Below are 23,195 nucleotides of genomic sequence, written 5' to 3'. Positions count from 1 at the left end.
CGTAAAACTCGATTTTATTGTGGAAAACTCTTAGTTTTAATTATTATAACATATTGTGAAAGTATTTTCGTGTGAAAGTGTCGGGAAGCGGGTTTTTCGCTCGCGTAAAATGGTAATGCTGATCAGAATCTTTTAGTTCATTTGGACGCCGTCCAGTCCTTCAGAAATGGATGCCGTCCAGATAGCTGGAAGCCGTCCAGATGTGCTGTCCCACAAAAAAAAATTAGACATGTTTTTGGTCGGATAACGGGTTGGGTCGTTACAAGTGGTATCAGAGCATGGTCTAAGGGATTTAGGTGACTTGATATAGGTGCCTAGACTTAGACTTTTGTGTGTGCATATTTGTTACGGGACTTGTAGGGATTACGGGTCAGAATGGGAATTTGGTTAGCGCCTTAATTTGCAGGTGGACTAACGGTTATAATAATATGCGGATATTATTAATATACTTTGCGTTGTGTTTGTATTTGTATTTGTGTTTGCGTTGTGAATAACATCGAGCAAAATAGTCGTTGTACTAACGAGTTGATAGGCGTGTGTGCGTAATAAGGACTTGCAAACCTTATTACGGGTGCAAATTGTGTCTAACAAGTGATGCACGACGAGTGTTTAGCAAGATGGAGCGATGTTGTGCGTGTGGTTTTATACGTTCGTGGACTAATCGTTTTGCATTCTTTAGAATTACGATGCGAAACGAGATCGAGACGAATGACGTTGAGTTTAATGTTAGAGTTGCGGCCGCCGTTGCGGAGCAAATGGGTGCGTTTCGAGAAGAAATGGATAGGAAGTATTCCGAACTTCAAAGTAGTGGGGAACTGGAGCGTTGTCTTAAGAGCTTCATGAGGACTAAACCCTCGATGTATGATGGGAAACCGGATCCTTTGGTTAGCACAACGTGGATCTCGGATGTTGAAGGGTGTTTTCGCACTATTGAATGCCCTCCCGAGAAGAGGACAAGACTTGCTACTAGTTTGTTGCGAGGCAGGGCGAAGGATTGGTTGGATGGTAAGATTGATCTTGTCGGTGGTGAACCGTTTATGGCATTATTGTGGGACGATTTTAAGAAGGAATTCTTCGAGGAGTTCCGGACTTCAGCCGATTTTTCTGAATTGCGTAATGAGTTGCAAAATTTGCAACAGGGTTCTATGGATTTGAATACTCTCAAGACGACCTTTATGGCGAAGGCTCGTTTTTTCCCGGAGTATTTGGGGAATGATCGCTTGTTGAAGGAGGATTTCTATCGAACTTTGAATGATGACTTGAAGAACAAAATTAGCAGAGGTCACGCGAAATCGTTTGCGAAATTATTCGCCGTGGCTAGAGGTTTCGAGTCGTATTCGCGATCGAAGATGGGTGAACCTTCAAGTGAGAGAAGGGTTGTTTCGTATGGTGCTCCAAGTAAGAGGACTAAGGGTTCGAGTGTGAGCACGGGTGGTACACGGACGGGTATATCGGACTCTAGTGCGTCTAGGTGTTACAATTGTGGCTTGAGGAGTCACAAGTCTTGGGAATGTTTGGTGCCAAAGGGGGATGGCACGGTGTGCTTCAATTGCCAAGAAGAAGGACATCGTAAGTCAGAGTGTCCCAAGTTAGCAGGGACGAGTGCGGCAAGGAGACGTTAAGGTACGTTTTGTTTTAATAAATATGTCCTTTGAATATTTATTTATGTGCCGATGCGTTCGGGTTTGTTGGTTGCATTGTGATGAGCATATTATTGTTATGGGTGACGTTCCTAATGGAATTACCCTATGGTGACGTTTTGATTGATGGGCGAAGGGCGTAAGACTTGGTGCAACTGTCACGACCCGAAAAATTTCGACCAAATTTAAACTTAATCTTCATATGATTCCGACAAGATAAGCAGAGTCTATTAAACTAAGACTCAAAATGTTGGAACTATTTACATGAATTTATTTAACCTTGACCTTTCCCGACGATTCACAAACAATTGTTTGTAAATAAATAAATATAGAAAAATAAATATAAGTACATATATATATATATAATAATTTGAAATAATTTGAAATAATATATGATTAATGGTAAGAGCTAAATTGTAAAAATAATAAACGATATAAGAATCAAGTTGTTATTAAACTATAAATATAACATATGATTTATGTAAATATATCTATTATTAGGTGCATATGATAATATTCAATTTTATATATATAATAATTATTAAACTATTACATAATTAATGAATTGTAATATTAATATATGAAATTATAATCTAGAATATGGTTACGATATTATTATTAATACTTCCATTAAAATAAATATTAAGATTAATATCGATATCAGTAATTTTAATATATTGACATAAAAAGTTGTTACATGTAATTGGTTACATTATTATTTGTATTATTATGATTATTATTGATTAACAATATTCTCATATTATTATTACTTTTAAAAATATCATTATTATTAATAACATTATTATTATTACTAGTAGAAAATAATACAATGTACTATTATTATTATTATCAATAATATAATTAGTATCATTCTTATATTTTATTATTATTAATATTATTATTATTATTATTATTATTATTATTATTAATATAAATTGTATATATATTTATTAATAATAACCTAATTATATAAAGTATAAATAATAAAGGATTCAATACAATTCAATTACATGTTAACATCAATCTGTATATGATTGGATTTCCTGTCTCTAATCTTGCTACCAAATCGAATATAATCACAGAATGCAACCAAAATCAGTTAGCTATCCTAATCTGCTTTATTTTTATTTTCTTTTATTAACTGCTCTTGTTTGATAGGAGAAAAAAAATCGATACCACAGGTTCTATATAATCGATCAATTCATGCGGATAATTCAGTCACTCCAATTTCTCTTCTTATCAAATACACAACCCAATTGACAGCTTTTATTTAAATTAAACAGAAAACCCATCAAAAGCACGAAAACCTCTGTTTGTGTTCATTTTTATCAACAAGCTCAAAATCGAATCATATCCAAAATGTATAAACGTGGTGTTGTTAGGAAACTTGTATTCAAACTCTCTGTAAATTTTCCAATCCCAATTCCTTATATCCAACTTTAATTTAAGAGTCAAACTTTAAAAACAAAAAGTCAAACATTTTGTTCATAGCGAAATTCGAAGTGGTTTTGATGTTTAAGGATCAATTGACGATTCTAATAGTTTCAATATATGATTAGTAAACTATTTCGTGTTATCATCTTTAACTAAAATGTTATCAAATATAAAAATCAATTTTTTTTGTTTAAGTGTAGCGACGAACAACACTGTTTTTTTTTGTTTTTTTTTCTTTCTGAGTCTATTAATTTAAATTTACGCTTTTAAATTGTTTTCTGTTTCAATTATGGAAATAAAGCTTGATTGTTTTGGTAAATTCGATTTTTGGATTGGATGGGATTAGTGAAGAAGATGAAGAACATAAAATTGTGGGGTTTTAAATAAATGGAGGGATATAATTTTAGGAAAAAAGGAAATGGAGGGATGGTTGAGTGTATTGGTGAGTGAACGGAAGGTCTCGGGTTCGAGCCTCGTCTGAGGCTTTTCTTTTTAGAAACCCTTTTTGAAGGTAGTTTTCATTTTTAAAATTTATATTATTATTAATATTGTTATTATTATTATTACGGTTATTTTTAAGAACACTTATTATTACTAATACAAGTATTACTATAAAGATTATCAATTAAGATTATTATGATTATAATTATGATTATGATTATTATTATTATTATTATTATTATTATGAAAATAATACAAGTTATTATTATTTTCATTAATATTAGTATTAGTATCACTTTTGTAACTATTAGTATTATTATTATTATTAAACATATGTATCATTATTAATGATATCATTATTATTATTAGTATTATTATTATTAATAAAACTATTATTAATATTAGTAAAACATTATTATCAGGACTATCATTTTAAACAAATAAATATTTTGTACATAAAATATACTTATTACATATATTATTACATATACTATAATTATATTAATATTTCACATATTTATATATATATCAAACCTATTAATATTATATTTACATATAGCAAACTATTTTTTTTATATAACACTAAACATATATGTGTGTGTGTATATATATATATATATATATATATATATATATATATATATATATATATATATATATATATATATATATATATATATATATAGATATTTTAAAATAAATAAATGAATAAATAATAAATATTTTAAAGTAATATATATAACATATAAGTTAAGATATAATAAATAAAGTATATGTTTTTAATAGAATTTAGTATAAAAATTATATAAACTACAAACACATATATAATATATAAATAATAAAGGAAATTACGTGATTTCCCTAATATGTTTTAATAGATATACAATTGATATAGGTTCGTGAATCCGAGGACAACCCTGCAAATTGTTCAGTTCTGTCGAATGAATATTTTTACTACAAAATATTGTATTGTGAGTTTCATTTGCTCCCTTTTTAATTGCTTTTGCAATATATATTTTTGGGCTGAGAATACATGCGCTGCTTTTATGTTTGACGAAAAAGACATGAGTACTTAAAATATATTCTACATTGAGTTGTACCACCCTGCATATCTTCCCTAATAGCTTGGTAACTAATATTTACATGTTGGAAGAACATGTAAGCGCGAATCCTATTGATAGATCTATTGGGTTTGACCACCCCAACCGGGCTAGTCGCTCTAGTATCGTAAACGGTTGCATAGTACTTCGTTTTTACTACACTTGGTACAGTGTAGGGAGATTTCATAATAAAGGGAATATGCCACATTAAATGTTAAGTATGGTTACCAAAGCGCTCAACAACTTATAGAATACTTTTATACACTTGCGAGTGTACATATATTTATAAACGGAAATCTTGTGGTCTATTAATATATTGAAATGATTGTTATGATAAACCTATGAACTCACCAACCTTTTGGTTGACACTTTTAAGCATGTTTATTCTCAGGTATGAAAGAAATCTTCCGCTGTGCATTTGCTCATTTTAAAGATATTACTTGGAGTCATTCATGGCATATTTAGGTCAGTACATCGCAATGGGACCAAATGTTGATGACTTCGTCCAGATGGATTAGGACGGGTCCTTACAGTAACCAAGCATTCCTTGGTGTTAGGGAAATGTTTCTACCAAGCCTCGGGAATGGGCTTTGGTGTTCGGTTGTTAAGAGCGTGTTCGTTCTTGTGTTTGGGGTGGTGAACCATGAGGTTCATCGGGCGGATAAAACCCTAAAGATCGAGTGTTTAATCTCGATGTATGTTGGTAATGGAGTCTACGTGACGCGGTGTTAGGTGCCTCTTTCATACCTACTAGCGTGGTATTCGACTCCGATGGTGTTGCGGTTACATTGTACTTAGGGTACCGGAGAGAAACCCTTCGGTACATGAGTGACTAGGTGGACATGTTACAAACTATAGCAATTGAATGATTGCGAGAGTAGAGTTTGTGTAATTTGTGGTACACTTTTCGTCCGAAGTGTTTAAGGATAGGTTAAAATCCTTCGTATGCTCGAGGTCGGAGCAAGATGTGGTGATGGGTCGTGTGAACCCAATTGTTAGTAAAGTCTACCCTTGGTAGCATTGTACGGTTGTACAAGGTGTGGTTATGGGACGTAGTTTCAAGTGGGGGAGTTACACTCTCGCACGAGGAGGTTTTGGTGTGAGATTTCGGATGATGCTCTTAGTAGATCCGGAACTTGTGATGGGACCTAGATTTGGTCGATTTGTGGTAGGGTGCAATTTCGGTTAATTTGTACTTATGGTTTTGGATTTGAATTATCACCGAGGTGGTAATGCGGTGAATCTCGTTGAGAGATAATGGGCGTGTTTGACGAGCAAGGTGAAATCCCTCGATTAAGGGATGTGCGTGTCGGATTCTCTTTTTGAGAATTGTTGTTTTGTGCCTATGTGCGGTATAGGCGGTTCTTGCTCGATTGTGTTGGCGTTGTGCACGCGTGCGTATGATGCGTCTGCAAAGATTCCGAGTGGGTGGAATAATTATACATGTATGCATATAGTGTATTATTTGTGTGCTATGGTATGAACCACGGTGCCGGTATTGCCATAGCATGTGCGGGTGAGTTATGATGTGAACCACGGAGCCGGTAGCATCATGACTGCGTATGGTGTGAACCACGGAGCCGGTATCACCATGACGCGGGTATGGTTAGTGTAATCCGTTTGGATTCACTATAGTGTAGCAGTGCACGATGTTACACTACTCGATGTTTGAGGCCAAAAGATCGTGTGTTGATGGTTAGTGTATTCCGTTAGGGTTCACTATGGTGTAGCAATGCGCGATGTTACACTACTCGTCGTATGAGGCCGAAAGAGCGTGGGTGATTGGTGGGTTATGGCCGTGATTCGGTCCGCTAACTTCATCATGGGAATAGTGTTATATCGGTATAGTATAACGTTATCAGGAAATGCGAGTACCGATGGGGAATGGGAGTACCATTCCTGTGTTGAGAATTGGGAAGTGGATCACGTGTGGATGCGGATTCACGGTGACGCGTATAGTTCGGTCATCTTATTGTGGAAGTGAGTCTCGTGCAGTTCGGATTCACAATGACACGTGTGGATGCGGTCATTATATTGAGGAAGTGAGTCTCGTGTAGTTCGGATTCACAATGACACGTGTGGATGCGGTCATTCTTTTGGGATAGTGATTCTCGTGTAGTTCGGATTCACTAGGGCGCGTGTAGTTCGGCCAATCCCGATTGTTGTACAGTGGAGGTAGTGAGTCGCGTGTGGTGCGGATTCATTAAGGCGCGTGTAGTTTTCGGCCAGCCTTCATGTTGTTGGATGTGTGAACTATTGGTTGTTTTATACGCCAACGGTGGAGTCGTAAGGACCATGTTGTGTGAACTATTGGTTGTTTTATACGCCGATGGTGGGGTCGTGAGGACCATGTTGTGTGATTAGTGATGCGATAGCCGCGTTTGGCTCACATGTTGTTACGGGTGTGACAATAGTCGATTTCGTACACCTTGGGATTAGCGTTGCCATAGTCGTTTGGACGCTATCGGTTTTAGTCGTTGATTATGATGTTACGATAGTTGCGTATTGGTCGTATTGCGCACTACAATGGATGTTAAGAGGTAAGGGTAATCCGTAAGGAATCGTTTGTTCGGTCTTCATCGTTTCGGGTTATTGACCTTAGGTTGAGACTTGGTTGCTTTTAGCGTTGTACTTGGTAAGAGTACGCTAAGGGATTGATATCTCGGTAAGAAATTGGTTGAGTTTTTCCCGATGTGAGGGATTGGGCAAGTTTTAGTACTCGAATTAGCGGATTTGATAAATCGCGGATGACGATTTAGTTGTTAAAGGTGATCTATAGAGAAGAATTGCCTAGGAAGGTCTGATTGGGACTTATGATTGAGGACCGTTGAGTGTGGCCCGTTCGGTTAAGTGGCACATATCGCGAGGACGCGATCATGTTTAAGTGGGGGAGAGTTGTAAGACCCTGTTTCTGTTCCAGTCCTTTTCAGTTGATTGGGACACCGTCCAGATTGGAGGACGTCGTCCAGCAATGAAGGGTTGGACGCCGTCCAAGTTTTGGGATGCCGTCTAACAGAACTGACGGGCCAGCTATGATAAATTGAGTTAATAAGGGGTATTTTGGTATTTTCACTTGAGAGTCGGTTTATGAGCCACAAAACTGATCCATGGGCTATTTATCCTCATTTCACCTCTTTTCACTCTCACAATTGTATCTAGAGAGAGAGGAAGGGTTTAGAGAGAGAGCTTGATTTGGAGAATAAGGAGTCGGATTCTCACAAAGGCTCGGGTTTTAAAGTTGTTCATCTCGCTCCTAGCTACGTTGTGGTAGTATTGGTAAGTTCAAACTCTGAATTTCAATTGTTAGATTTGATATTCAAGTTAGGATTTGAGCTTGTTTAGTTGTAAAACCCTTTTAGATGATGAAGTGGGTTTATGGTGACTAGTTATTCTTGTCACTTGGCGGGTTTTGGGTTGGTTGACATTTTTGGCCACGTTTAGGCTTTGTTAACGGGTATAATCACTAGTGTTAGTGATTATGGAAGTGTTGGAACCCATTTTGGGCATTTGGTTGACTAATTTTGAAATGGGTCAAAATTAGGGTTTGGTGTCATTTTGGGCAAGACGAGTGTTTAACACTTGTGTTCGGGTTTAATTGGCGTATTAGGACCATTTTCACTCGTGTTAGTGATTATTGGTTAGTTTGGGCACGGTTTGTGTTTGGAAGTGCATTTGGGTCGAAATTGCACTAAGTGTGATTTGGGTTGGTTTGTAAGTCTACCCTAATTGTGTTGTTTGTATTGTGATAATGGAATAGGTACATTCCATTGGCAAGTTGCGGATTAATTCGGTTGCATTCATCAAGACGACAAGGTGAGTGTTAATATCCTATGTGCATATGTATGTGTAGGATGGGTGCGGGTCGGGTGAAGTGGTTCTCGGTTATAGAGCTCACTTCACATATATGTGGATTTGATGGACTTGTGTAATAGGTCCAATTGGCACGGTTGTGCGTTTTAGTTGACCACCTTTGGCGAGGTGCACACTTTGTGTGTACGTTATCACATATACTTGTGATGTGGATTATACAACCCCAATGGCGAAGGGTTAGTATTGAATTGTGATTGGAGAAGTGGATCACGTGTGGATGCGGATTCACGATGACGCGTGTAGTTTCGGTCATCTTATTGAGAAAGTGAGTCTCGCGTAGTTCGGATTCACGATGACTCGTGTAGTTCGGTCATCTTATTGAGGTAGTGATCTCGTGTGGTTGCGGATCCACTAAGGCTCGTGTAGTTCGGCCAACCTCGATGTTGTGGTGGTATAGAAGATAGTAATCTCGTGTGGATGCGGATTTACTAAGGCTCGTGTAGTTCGACCAATCTTCACTTTGTTATTTTGGTATTGGGTTAAGGGGTTAACCTTGGGCGTTTTACGCTCTATTGTTATACATATATCGCCGTATTGTTGTGATGTAGCTAGCCCTCCGGGTGTAGCTTGTGGGTGTTGTTCATAGCGTCATTGGTGAACTTACTTGTTGATTATTAGCTTGTTATATAGCGGTGGAACGGTATGCTTAGTTTGACTTATACGTGGATGCTCCGGTATGTGTTATTTGATTATTTGCGTGGCGTGTCCATTTTATGCATATATATGTATGTAGTATATTCTCACTCACTAAGCGTTAGCTTACCCTCTCGTTGTTTACATTTTTATAGATTTGCATGGATGCGGTGGCTCGGGTAAGCGTGGGAACTAGTGGACTCGCGTAGTTGCTTTAGAAGATCTTGCTTTTGGATTGATTAGGATTGGGTAGCGTATCCCCAATCGCCATGCTCGGTCATTAGTTTATGTTAAAACTCACGTGGTCGAAAACTCGTAATTTTGTAAAAAAGTCGTAAAACGGCCGATGTGGGCCCGGTGTCGTAAAACTCGGTTTTATTGTGGAAAACTCTTAGTTTTAATTATTATAACATATTGTGAAAGTGTCGGGAAGCGGGTTTTCCACTCGCATAAAATGGTAATGCTGATCAGAATCTTTTAGTTCATTTGGACGCCGTCCAAAAGGCTTGGACGTCGTCCAAAAGGCTTGGACGCCGTCCAGATGTGCTGTCCCACAAAAAAAAATTTAGGCGTGTTTTTGGTCGGATAACAGGTTGGGTCGTTACATTGAGCATTTGGGTCTTTTCTCTCGACAAGACGAAAACTAAAACAAAAAATGATGACTAATTACTTTCACGCTTATTGCAAATCAATCACATAACTATTTTGGGTCTTTCCTCGACAAAACGAAATATAAAACAAAAAAAATGATAAACAATTACTTTCTCAATAATTAGCTATGTAATTAATGTTAATCAAATGTGAAGAACCGGCACAAAGCCAGATCGTCCAACTAGTTATGCCTAAAAGGCACGAAACCAAAACAAGAGGCATCTACATTTTATTTTCGTAATTTGTGGGGTTATATTCATTATGCCTAAAAGGCACGAAACCAAAACAAGAGAGAGATAGCTGGGGTTAAAGATGGCACGGTTCCAACTTTCCCATTTTGATCAGGTGGCAGTAGGGATGGCAATGAGCGAGAAAAAATATGACCCGCGTGTACCTGATCCGTAATGGGCGGGTAAAATCATAAAATCATACCCTAGAGCAAAATTAACGAAGTTGTATATTATTATTACCCGCAGGTCACGGGTATCCGCGGGTCACGGGCATGGGAGAAATTCTTTTACCCACGGGCGAGTAACGGGTCTCAACGAGCAAAAAAACAACCCGATGGGTGGGTCATGGATACATAGAACCCGTGCCCGTTACTCACGGGCGCCATCCCTAGCTGTCGGGGTACTAGTAACTAGCATGTGGTTCCTCGGTAGCCTTCAGGTTTATAATTATTTAAAAAAAATTCGAGCTTAGACTTGAAAAATATAGAGCATCTTAGCTAATTATATAAAACAAAGTAAAATCACCCAATGACTGTTGGGTTGATTACATAAATTTAATAAGATGACTAAGATAATCTTCTTTGTTATAATTCAGTAGGCTTATAACTACCTTTAATGGTTATAAGAACAAAGAGAGAAAAAGAGAGAAGAAGGAGAGAAGAAATATTGATATTGATATTTCAAGAGAAATGGTGTACCTTAAATGATTACCATACATGTCTATTTATAGTATAAAATATTACTATGCAAGAAATATAATAATAATAAAATTAACATCCAATCTAGATATTTTATAACACAATCTAGATATTTTATAACACTCCCCCTTGGATGACAATTTTATTAGAGAATAACTAGTACTGCCTCGTTAAAAACCTTGCTAAAGAAAACCCATTGGGAAAAAACTTTAGCTAAGGGAAAAAGAGTGCAGCATAGAGTTGACTCCCCCTCAAGTAGGCAACGCCTGAGTTGTTACATCTTCTGAACATGCCTCATGCCAATATTATGAACGTGTGTTCTGAAAATAGCAGTTAGCAGTGCTTTGGTATAAAGATCAGCAGAGTTGTTGATTGAACGTATCTCATTTTAATCTGGTTGTCTTTTACGATATCTTGAGTATATGAGAAAAATCTGAGGTTTTCATCTGAAACTGTATCATCTAAATCTTTTATGTACAAGTTTGGCCCTCGTGATTTATCTACAGTCTCCTTCATGGTTTGTTCAAACCGTTGTTTCAGTTCCTATTCCCTTTCAGTCTTTTTCTGAGCCTTACCAATATACCATTCTTTTCCATCAAACTTATGACCGTTAAGACCGTTTATAGCTTTAGCGCCTCGTCAGCATTTATGTTTTGTTCTGTCATTTTTGATACTCTTCTTTCATTTGTATTATGTAAGCTGTATTATCTTCATAGATAGTTGTTACGCTTTTATAGCGTTCTAGTCCACAAGAATCAATAATGATTTGTATCATTGATCTTAACTAAAATCATTCCCGAGTAGCTTCATGTAATGCAATCACTTCGGCATGATTTGATGATGTTGCAACAAGTGTTTGTTTTGAGAACGTCATGATATTGCGGTGCCTCCATTTAGGAATACATATCCAGTTTGAGATTTAGCTTTATGTAGATCGGATAAATAATCTGCATCTGTATAACCAAACAAATCTTGTTTCGAGTTGTTAGAATAAAATAATTATAAATCAGTAGTTCCCCGAAGGTATCAAACTATTTGTTTGATCCCATTCCAATGTCTTTTGGTAGGGGCTGAGCTGAACCTTGTCAACAAATTAACTGCAAAAGAAATGTCAGATCTTGTATAATCTATAAGATACATAAGAACCTCAATTGCACTAAAATATAGAACTTCCGATCTGTTAAAATTTTCATGATCTTCGCAGGGATGAAATAGATCAGTGTCAATATTGAGTGATCTAACAACAATGAGTTTGTCTTTAAAAAAAATGTTTTAAAATCTTTTCGGTATAAGTTGTTTGATGTACAAGTAAACCATTAGGCATATGCTCAATTTGCAATCCAAGGTAATACTTGGTTTTTTCAAGATCTTTCATTTCAAAATAATTCTTTAGAAGTTGAATGATTTCATAGATCTCTTTATTTGTTCATATGATGTTAAGAACATTGACATAAACAACTACGATCTCATATCCGAACATTGTTTTTATAAAACATACGTGCAAAATAAGTTTATATTTATACCCTTTTTTTTATCAAGTAGTCATTTAATCGGTTATACCACATACGTCCCGTTTGTATAAACCCACTTAGAAATCTTTGTGATTTAATGGAATATATTCCCTTGGGTTTTACATTAGATGCTTATGATACCTTAACCCTTTAGGTATATTCATATATATCACTATTAAGTGATCCATACAGATAAGTAGTAACAACATTCATGAGATGCATTTAAATAACTACCAGGTTGATTAAGTATCTAATAAGTAATTGTATCCATTACAGGAGGATAATTTTTCCTCCTAATTCATTTCTGGTCTTTGTGGGAAATATTGAGTTACAAGTCTAGTTTTGCCTTGTAACTTCATTTGCACATTTCTTTTCGGATAAAAATTCATTTGTATCCCATACGTTTCACATCTTTAAAAGTGATAACGATTGATCCGAAAACTTTTCTTTTATCTAGCGATTCTAATTCAGCTCTTATTGCTCATTTCCATTGAGCTCAATCATGTCCATTTTGTATATTCAATGACAGATTTTAGTTCCAGATCATCATCTTTATTCATGATGTCATTGTAACATTATATGAAAATATCTCATAGAGATTTTAGTTTCATTTCGGTTCCATAATATTGCATAATTTATCGCAATTTTAGTATTTACATTTATCAATATCCTCTGCAGAAGGAATATTGATTTGTGGTTCTTCTTGAACACTTTCTCTTACCTCATTATCAGCTGATTTTCTTTTTCGAGGATTTTTATCTTCGGAACCAATTGATCTTCCACGTTTGATGCGTGGCAAAGACTCAACAGTGACATTATTGCCAGCTTTTGGAATTTCAGTTCGAGCTGGAGCATTTATCGCTGGTATATATGATTTAGTCACTTTTTTATATCTGTAAATGCATAAAGTAATTAATTTGCAAGTTCTTGCATATGCATTATTTTTGAACTTTCGTTTCACATTCTTTTGTGCGAGTTCAATATACCTTAATTGATGTTCACATCATGAAGCATCATTTTATTTTTTATTTTTATTTCTCCCCCTAATCTAGGGAACAATGTTTTATTAAAATGACAATCAGCAAAACGTGCTGTAAAAACATCACCCATCATGGGTTCAATATATCTTATGATTGAAGATGTTTTATATCCAAAATATATTATCATCTTTCTTTGAAGAACCATTTTATTGTGTTGTGGTGATACAATTGGAACATACACTGCACAACCAATGTTTTAAGGTAGAAAATATTTGGCTCTTGGCCAAAATCAAGTATTAAGTGAAAATATTTACGACTTCCACATGGTATAATGCGAATTAATGTCGCAGCATGTAAATTTACATGTCCACATATAAATATTGAGAGATTTGTACTCATTATCAATTGTCTAGTTATTAGCTGTAAGCGTTTATCTATTGATTCAGCTAAACCAATTTTGTGTATGCACATGAGCAACTGGATGTTCAACAACAATCCCTGTAGATATATAATGATCATTAAATGCTTGAGATGTTAACTCACCAGCATTATCAAGTCTCATCCTTTTAATGGTGTAATCAGAATAATGTGTTCTCAATTTAATAATTTGTGCAAGAAACTTTCCAAATGCCATATTACGGCTTGATAACATACAAATATGAGACCATCCGCTAGATGCGTCTATTAGAACCATGAAATATCAAAATGGTTCACATGATGGATGAATTGGTTCATATATCTTACCTTGAATTCTTTCAAGAAACATTTGTGATTCTTTTTCACAATATACTTTTCATTAATCACCATATGTGCTTTCCATTAATCACCATATGTGTTTTTTTTTTTTATTTATAAATCACCATATGTGTTTTTTTTTTTTATCATATATCCTTTTCACCATATACGCTTTTAATCATATGCGCTGTGTTTTTCACCATATGCGCTTTTAATCATATGCGATTTTCATCATATGCGTTGTGCTTTTCATCATATTCGCTTTTTATCATATGCGCTTATCATATGCGATGCGCTTTTTATCATATGCGCTTTTTTATGTGAATAGTAAATTAATTAATTTCGTTTTACTATTCATATGAATTAATTTAGATTTACTATTTTGTTAATTGAGTAATATATATATACATCATATACTTGTGACTCCGAAGGCTCAAATGAATTTGACCATATAGTTATACGTTGTACCTTGCACATTAATTTTTAGTAGAAGCTTTAGATGCATATTATTTTCAGTAGAAGCTTTAGATGCACTTTATTTTTTAATCACCAAATACCACAAACACTTTGTTTGCGTTTGTTCATAGTCATCAATGAAAACCATTTTCTTTAATTTTATTTTATACAATAAAATTAACGCATCATTATTCTTTTCAAAAACAATAATCTATTGTTATTGTTCACTTGTGCCATGTTTAACAACAAAAGTCAACAACCTCTGTCTTGTTTGTTGTGGCAACCAAAAACAACCTTTGCTTTTATTACCGAGAATCCAAGACCAAAAAACAATTAATTTTTAATTAATCTTTTATCAAAACCATAAATGATTTTATTGATCTACGTTGATATGGCCATAAAGAATTGACGGCTGACCTACTTTTGTAAGTGTATTTCGGCTATCATCCCGAAAACGCACAACGACCTTTTTTTTTTTTATGAACTATTTGTTTCATATCTAACTTAGGCAATTATTGTGAACATTTGGTCCCTATAAGAGCATTTATTTTTTAGACTTTTAGTTGATTTGTACTTGTCACAATTAGGGATAGCACCCGCGGGTCGTGGATGCGGATCCATTGGATCCATCACCCGTACCCGCGGATTTTTTTTTTAAGAGACATCCAATTGAACCCTTGTTCGTTGAAACAATTTGACTATATTTTTACTCCCCATTATTAAACGGGCCATTTTGATGCACACTCTTAAAAAAATAATTTGTTTTTTAAGTTTTATTATTCAACCTCCTTTTTTCAACGGTCACGTTTTTAACAAAACATTTGACAAGTTTGGAAAAAAGTTTTTTATTGATTATCATCAAAAGTTTTCTATTGTCACTCTACTGGATGGAATTATGGCATACAACCAAAATTGCAACCCAACACTACATAAGAACAAAAAGGTTGTTTTTAATTAACATATGTATATGTGTTAAACTCGGAATAATAATAACTTATTTTAGAAAATTAACATAAGACATGTTGAAACATTTTTGTCACATTTAGCTCATCAAGTCTAATACTTATCATTGATAGATTTTATCACGTCTAGGAGATGTTTACTTTTTTCTTGTATTAAGTCCTACTTTCATTTACCTTTGTTTGGAAAAAAGTTTTTTTTTTTTACTTTGCTTTCCCCCTTTCTGTAAAACTCATTTAAACTTTCTTTGTTTTTTTTTTTAAAAAAAAACTTCCTTTTTTTTACGTTACCCGTAAATTATAAATATATAAAAAAAACTTTTTTTTTAAATTTTTTTTCTAGTTTTTAAAAGGCCACTTGACCAATTTTTTAATTCTTTCACAACACCTGATATCGTGATCGTGACCTTTCACCAAAGCAAGAGATATTCTTGATAAACTAAACACGGACTCGTGTTTGAAATTGTCGGTCACAAAAAAATTCATTTGATAAAAGTATATATTTTTTTTAGTTATAGAAGGAGACCACTTCATTTTCAATACTTCATTTTTGACAAAAAACTATTCCATTTTACCATCCTTTTTTTTCTTACTTTAACTTTTAAGATATACTTTTAATAAAAATACAAACTACTTTTTCTTATTTTAACTTTTAAGATTTACTTTTAATAAAAATACAAACTACTTTTTGTATTTTAACTTTTAAGATTTACTTTTAATAAAAGTACAAACTACTTTTTCTTATTTTAACTTTTAAGATTTACTTTTAATAAAAATACAAACTATTTTTTTATTTTAACTTTTAAAATTATAAATTTAAGAATAAACATTAGTATGCATGAAATAAATAATGATTAATTGCATAAGTAATCATAAATGTTAGATAACATATAAAGACCCCATCGTATTCGTATTGATCGGAATTAATCTTGACCCATGGTACCGTGTTGTCAAATGACGTGTTGCGTACATAAAGTACCGTGTTGTCAAATGACGTGTTGCGTACAATCATGAGGTCTTATTAACATAAATATAAATGTTAGTGAAGTTAATAAGAGTTAGATTACAGAAAATATAATTCAGGTGGTATAACCGACCATATATAACTTAAATAACATAAATATAAATGTTAGTGAAGTTAGTAAAAGTTAGATTACAGAAATATAATTCAGGTGGTATAACCGACCATTTATAACTTAAATAACATAAAATTCAGGTGGTATAACCGACCATATATAACTTAAATAACATAAATATAAATGTTAATGAAGTTAGTAAAAGTTAGATTACAGAAATATAATTCAGGTGGTATAACCGACCATATATAACTTAAATAACATAAATATAAATGTTAGTAGTCCAAAATTTGATATATTCGAGTCTGAAAATTATTAATAATTTTATACCTTGATTAGTGATTCGTGATCGTTTGAGATATCTTTTAATTACACTAAGCTTTTCGTGCTGATAACGTGTTATAATTCAGTAGGCTTATAACTACCTTTAATGGTTATAAGAACAAAGAGAGAAAAAGAGAGAAGAAGGAGAGAAGAAATATTGATATTGATATTTCAAGAGAAATGGTGTACCTTAAATGGTTACCATACATGTCTATTTATAGTATAAAATATTACTATGCAAGAAATATAATAATAATAAAATTAACATCCAATCTAGATATTTTATAACACAATCTAGATATTTTATAACATTCTTGAATTAAGATAATATATATAAATTTCAAATGCCAATCAACCCTAAACAGTTCAATTCCGAACTGTTGAGGATGACTCCAAAAGATAGTAAACAAAACAAACACAATACTCAATAACACCGTAGGTTCAACAAACTTATTCTGAAGGATGCAATATCCATCTTGTAATTTGATTGAAGCACCACAATTTCTTACAGACGAGCCCTTGAACTTGCAGATGTCGTCAATGGGGCGCTCTGCAAAAACCATAAACATATCATAATCATGTTTCAATATAATGTGACAAAGAAAAGTGAATAAAAGAACGAGAGGGCTTGTCCTCACCAATGGGACGCCGTTTTTGGCTCTTTCTTCAAGAAATCTTGATGGCTTATAGAAGTTGCCGTATTTTTCAGACCATTTTTTGAGACTTGCATATATGTGTTTCGCCCCAACCAAGTCTCCCCAGAACACAATACCACCACTGCAATTAATTTAACATCAAAACAAATAAGACAGTTGTTGTTATAAAATATTAAACAAAGAATGGCAAATATAAGAATAAACTAACCGGTAAGAAGGAAAACTCATTCCAAGAACAGATGCAACATCAAGATCTGATGCCCGAACCACGACTCCTTCCTCGAGAACCCGACAAGCCTCATTCACCACAGGAAACAGTACCATCTCTACTATTTCTTGGTCAGTAACAGATATAGGCTGCCACATATATTTCAAGAGAAAACGTTAAAGTCATTACACAAGAAGTGGAAAGATGGGCAGGTCGGCGTAATGGGTCAAAATGTGTTACTTTTGATGCAGGTGTGTGTGTGTGTGTGTGTGTGTGGAATAGAAAATGTTACCTTCCCTCCGGGCATCATGTTGACTAGTCTGCTAGATTCCTCAATGATGGGCAAAACTTGGGGATCAGGTATTGGCTTGCTACCTTTGGCGTAAATATAATATCCTTTTCCATTATTTTTACCTGAGACAAGCAGTCTAATGTTGAACAGAAAAACCCTATTTACAAGATCATAAAATAAAATACTGAACGAAAAGAAGTTACCATTTCGTCCACTTTTAATTAGAAGGTCAACTATAGGAGAACGGAATGTGCGATCAGGAAAAGCATTAGCAAATTCCTTACCAACAGCAACAGCTACACCATATCCAGCTAAATCCTGCAGCCTACAACCACAAATTTAAATAATTTATATTATTTTTATTTTTGAAGTAAATAAATTAAGAGAATTTATATAATATTTAAGGAGAGGAATTTACTGGAATGGTCCCATGGGGAGTCCAAAGCTGGTGATAAGTCGGTCAATTCTGAACAAATCGACACCTAAATGAAGCAAAATGTGTGCACCCTGCGTGTACGGAAAAAAGGTGCGGTTAACCGCAAAACCCGTACAATTTCCCACCACAACAGGAGATTTCTTTATGATTTTTCCGACGTTCATAAGGTCTAATATCGCTTGCGCAGACGTCTTTTCAGTTCGAACTATTTCCAGTAGAGGCATCACATGAGCTGGACTGTGATCATTTTACATTATAAAATAAATGTTAGATCGATCTTTCCAAATTTTATGATTGATAACAAATATGTAAAACTAGTTTGGAGGTTTGGATTATGCCATGTAACCTGAAGAAATGGGCCCCGATAACTCGATCTTGAGATTTAATTTTCTCTCCAACTAAATTGAGGTCGATGGTAGACGTGTTGGTTGCCAAAATGCAATGAGGTGGACAAATGCTCTCGATTTCACTAAATATCTTTTGCTTCAACGGAACATTCTCAATAACAGCCTGCAATCATCAAACAATTCGTTCAACAAAAAAACATACGTCTAAAGTTCATATTTTTATGTTATTAGTATGTAAGAGAATTAGAATAAGTTAATCGTGTTATAAAAGAACGTACCTCTATAACCATATCCACATCTTTAAACTGTGAGTAGTCTAATACCCCTGTAACCATCGATAAAGCCTTCTCAGCTTGGGCCGGTGCTAACTTCTTCCTTGCAACCAAACCTCGAACATTTCCTACCGAAAAAACATAATTATTAGCGCGATTCGACACGTTTGACTTGAATTTACTCATTTATTACCTTCTATTGTTTTTATTCCCTTCTGAAGGTAGTCTGAGTTGACTTCCTTAAGAACGACATTTATATTACCGAGGATTAGAGCAGTAGCTATTCCTGATCCCATTAGGCCTCCACCAATCACAGCAACTTTCTTGACAGTCCTCGGCTTAAGACCAACATCGGTAACTTTAGGTACCTATTAACGGAAGTAAAAAAAAAAAAAAGTTACTATCATAGAAATTTTGAAATCAGGAAGAACAAGATAAAATTATGTAAATCAGACTAACAATTCTACCTTTGAGATTGCACGTTGTGCAAAGAATATATGAACAAGACCTTTCGCCGTGTCCGAAAGAACAAGCTTGTTAAACGTTTCCACCTCCTAAAGAACAAAATAGTTTCTGTGACTTAAAATTGCAATAGTTGGATCATCACTCTCAAAAAACACACATTCACGCTCACAAATAAAAGTAAAAAAAAAAAAAAAAATCAAAAATTACCTTCAAAACGCCAACATAACCTCCGTGAACAATGCCTTCCTCAATCACATCAAGGCATGCTTGATGTTGTGGCATATTAGGAGCCGTAAGTTTGACTAGTTGTCGTGCGTTTCTAATAATCTCGCGTGCTTCAGAAAGGGAACCAATCTTGTCTGTCCGATGAAGGGAACGGACCCACGGTTTACGTCCTTCTGCGATGTCTAAAGCCCATTGCCTAGACACTTGCAACAAGTCTTGAGGAGGCACAATAGCATCAATGAGCCCTAGTTTCGCCCCTTCCTCAGAGAGTATCGGTTTCGATGTCTGCAAACAAAACCCTTAGATCAATATTCAAAATCACCGATCCAATGAAAAATTTTAAATAATAAAAAAATGAGATTAATAAGAAAGCTCACCAACATCATATCAATTGCCTTTGACAACCCCAAAAGCCTTGGAAGCCTCTGTGTACCTTGAAAAACCATAATTTGTTTTTTAGTTACTTAATCAGTTACAAAATGCAATCTTTAAAATAAATAAAAGTTTTTGAAGATATGTATACCTCCAAAGCCTGGCATCACTCCAAGTGATAATTCAGGCAAGCCAAGCTGAGCTCTTGGAGCTGCAACACGCGCATGACATCCCTGCAGGAAACAATAAAATAAAATTGATTTTTTTTATGGGGTAAATATTGACCAAATTTTGAAGAATAAAAACTACAAACCATTGCAACTTCTAGGCCTCCCCCGAGTGCAAGTCCTTGTACAGCAGCAACTATGGGTTTCTTGGCATCTGAAATGAACCAAAAATAAAATAAAATAATGTCAATAAATGAAGACGTTAATACAAAAACTAGAGGCGGAAAAGATGGGTAGGATGATTCATGTGACAAAATGGGTAATTGAATAAACCATCACTAAGACCCCAGTGGTTGTGGCCCGGAGATCCTTGCAAGAGGTCTCAAGTTCAAATCTTGAGGTTGCTAGGGAAGGGTTTGGAATCGGTTACGGATTAATCCGGTTAGGCTGTGTACACCGGAGTAAAAATACTCGCCCGCCCTCCTGGGTAACCCGAAATCGGAAAACCTTATCACCAAGATTCAAGGCGGGGAACCCATCATCATTTTTTCCAATTTCTATTTAAAAGATATAATTATTAAACAATGAACATTTTAATAAGATTATATGATCCATGTTGTTAAAAATTAGAATCTTAATCCCTTTTAGAGATGATATAGTAGGTTTTAAGCAATTGAAAACAGGGACTTTCAACTCCTATGGCCTGGTCAACCTATCTGCCTGAACCAGAAATTTTAATTTACACCACTTGGACCCATTGAAAGTAAAATACACTCCAAACGAACCCATTTATAGGCATACGGGTCAAAAGTGTCATCTTTACAATTAAGAAACGTATATAAATTTGTAATAAACACACTACAAAATGAAATTTATATAAAACCTTCAAGTGTATTGCTCACGAGGGCAACAGATACATCAGGTAGTTGAGTGATGTCTCCTGCAATGATAATGGTTTACACTCAACACAGGTTTGTAGGAAAGTTTATAATCATACCGTATATAACAAAAATAACGAAATCATACCGGTTTTGTGAACTATCTGAAAAACATTGATGTCGAATCCACCAGAAAATCTCCCATTGTTACCTTCAAAAAGTAAGATGAGGAAAAATTATTCATGGAATTCACTAGTTTAAATAAACCTCAAACTGTCAAGTGTTTCAAAAGATCCATTCTTTTACATCAATTCATTTTGATAATAATTAAATCATTATCATAACTTCAAAAGTTATCGAACCATTTGGACAAAAGTTATCGAACCATTTGGACAAAACACAATTCAGTATTCATCAAACACTCTTTCTTTAATTGTTCGTTACGTATAACATTCAAATTAATCCCTAGTCATAGTCATATATGTTGTACCAAACACTCGAATTCCATGAAAAATAATTAGATTAAAGAGGTTAGCAGTCACTTCCTTTGTTAGGTTTTACCCAACATAACCAAAATAGTATAAGACACAATTTAATGATAAGAAAAGCTGGATTCAAGACATTACAGAAGTCTTGTTTGTCAATATTCACCAAACAATAAATAATTCTGAAATAAAATAGTAAGAGTAATAATAAAATTCTAATTCAATAAAAATTAGAACTTGGATCCAAGAAATTACCAGTCAACACAATAGCTTTAACATCATCTCTTCTCATAGCCTCAGCAAATTTATCCTTCAACCCAGCAAGAACTTGCAGAAAAATAACAAATTAACATAAGATATCAACTAAAAATCTCAACTTTCTGTTTTTCCTAAGATCAAATTGGAGTAAACAGATGTAAACATAAAACCCCAATTGAATCAATTCCATATAACGATAAGAAACAAAACGCCATTAGAGGTTGTACGAGATAAAAAAAAAAAAAAAAAAAAAATTAAACCTTTTACATCGGAAATATAATACTACCCAATTGAATAAAATCAATACGCTACAGAAAATAACCAAACAAAATTCGGTTGATTTTACAAAACCCAGTTGAATAAAAGGAAAAAAAAAAAAAAAACTTACTTGGTACAGCTAAAGCATTAACAGGGGGATTAGAGATGGTGATCAAAGCAACCCCATCAGAACCGACTTCCATGGTGACAATTATTTCTGCCATTTTTGATTACTTTTTTCTTCAGCGGACAAACAAAAAGTGAGTCTCTGGAAGTCAATGAAAGAGAGTATGTATGAGAAGACGATCACGGTTGTTATATAGAACAGAAGTGTTTTCTAATTGACTGATAAAGAAAATATAAATAAATGAAAGGGTCTAATATCTAAAGCCACTAACTACTCTTACCGAATAATTGTTTCAATCACATTGGCTCACAAACCTAGGTCTAATAAAATGTATTTTATTTTATTAATATTTAAATTACTTATATTTCATAAATTATTTATTTATTTATTTATTTTTAAAAACAACTTTATTAAACAAAAATATAGATACAACAGGGGTTTAGAACCCTACAATCAAAACACGACCACACAAGAATATACAACCATATGAACAAGAAACATACTAAAGAAAAATACGAGGCGTAGGAAAACACCCTTTTCACTAATCAAAGCTTTAGGTAGAAAATGTCACTTGAGGCTAAGCTGTGAAGGGGACGATATGCAGTGCCCGGTGAACCATCTACAAAGCATGTCACCAGTACACATTTTATTTCTATATTAGAGAATGATCAATGAAAACCTACGAGTTGATCAATTCCTACTTTAGAAATTGGGTTAGCATCATATGCCATTGGATTGAACATCCAGGAATACCAATCAAGCTCGATTTTACTTGCACGGCGGTTTATCCACTCGAAGGTTTTAACCTGGATATTGGTGAAAATTTTCAGGATACTCAATATGTTATTACCAAACACGAAATCATTGCGGTTATTCCTAACGTGGTAGCACGTGACCCAGACATCGGCTTGCCATATACTAGCACACGTGGTAGTGGTGAACCGTTAGCATATATATAATTATATTATACTCCCTCCCTCTAATTTAATAGTCATCAGACAAAAAACACAC

At 34.4% G+C, this 23,195-nt stretch overlaps 1 protein-coding gene across 1 annotated transcript; it reads right to left on the bottom strand.

Moving 5' to 3' along the window:
• Window positions 1–17,082: 17,082 nt before the first annotated feature.
• LOC139904287 (peroxisomal fatty acid beta-oxidation multifunctional protein AIM1-like) lies at window positions 17,083–22,388 on the bottom strand. The gene is made up of 18 exons (XM_071886227.1): window positions 22,188–22,388; window positions 21,797–21,868; window positions 21,205–21,267; window positions 21,062–21,118; window positions 20,325–20,392; window positions 20,163–20,244; window positions 20,017–20,072; window positions 19,622–19,924; window positions 19,417–19,503; window positions 19,143–19,317; window positions 18,956–19,077; window positions 18,677–18,840; window positions 18,313–18,567; window positions 18,098–18,219; window positions 17,895–18,016; window positions 17,603–17,751; window positions 17,377–17,515; window positions 17,083–17,288 (listed from the first exon to the last, which is right to left on the bottom strand). The coding sequence occupies exons 1-18, from the start codon at window positions 22,279–22,281 to the stop codon at window positions 17,244–17,246; spliced, it is 2,175 nt and encodes a 724-aa protein (XP_071742328.1). The 5' UTR covers window positions 22,282–22,388; the 3' UTR covers window positions 17,083–17,243.
• Window positions 22,389–23,195: the final 807 nt, after the last annotated feature.

This window comes from Rutidosis leptorrhynchoides, chromosome 4 (assembly GCF_046630445.1).
Source record: "Rutidosis leptorrhynchoides isolate AG116_Rl617_1_P2 chromosome 4, CSIRO_AGI_Rlap_v1, whole genome shotgun sequence".
Classification (NCBI taxonomy): Eukaryota; Viridiplantae; Streptophyta; class Magnoliopsida; order Asterales; family Asteraceae; genus Rutidosis; species Rutidosis leptorrhynchoides.
Note: the sequence above shows the minus strand (reverse complement) of the source record. Positions and strands in the feature narration are given on the sequence as shown.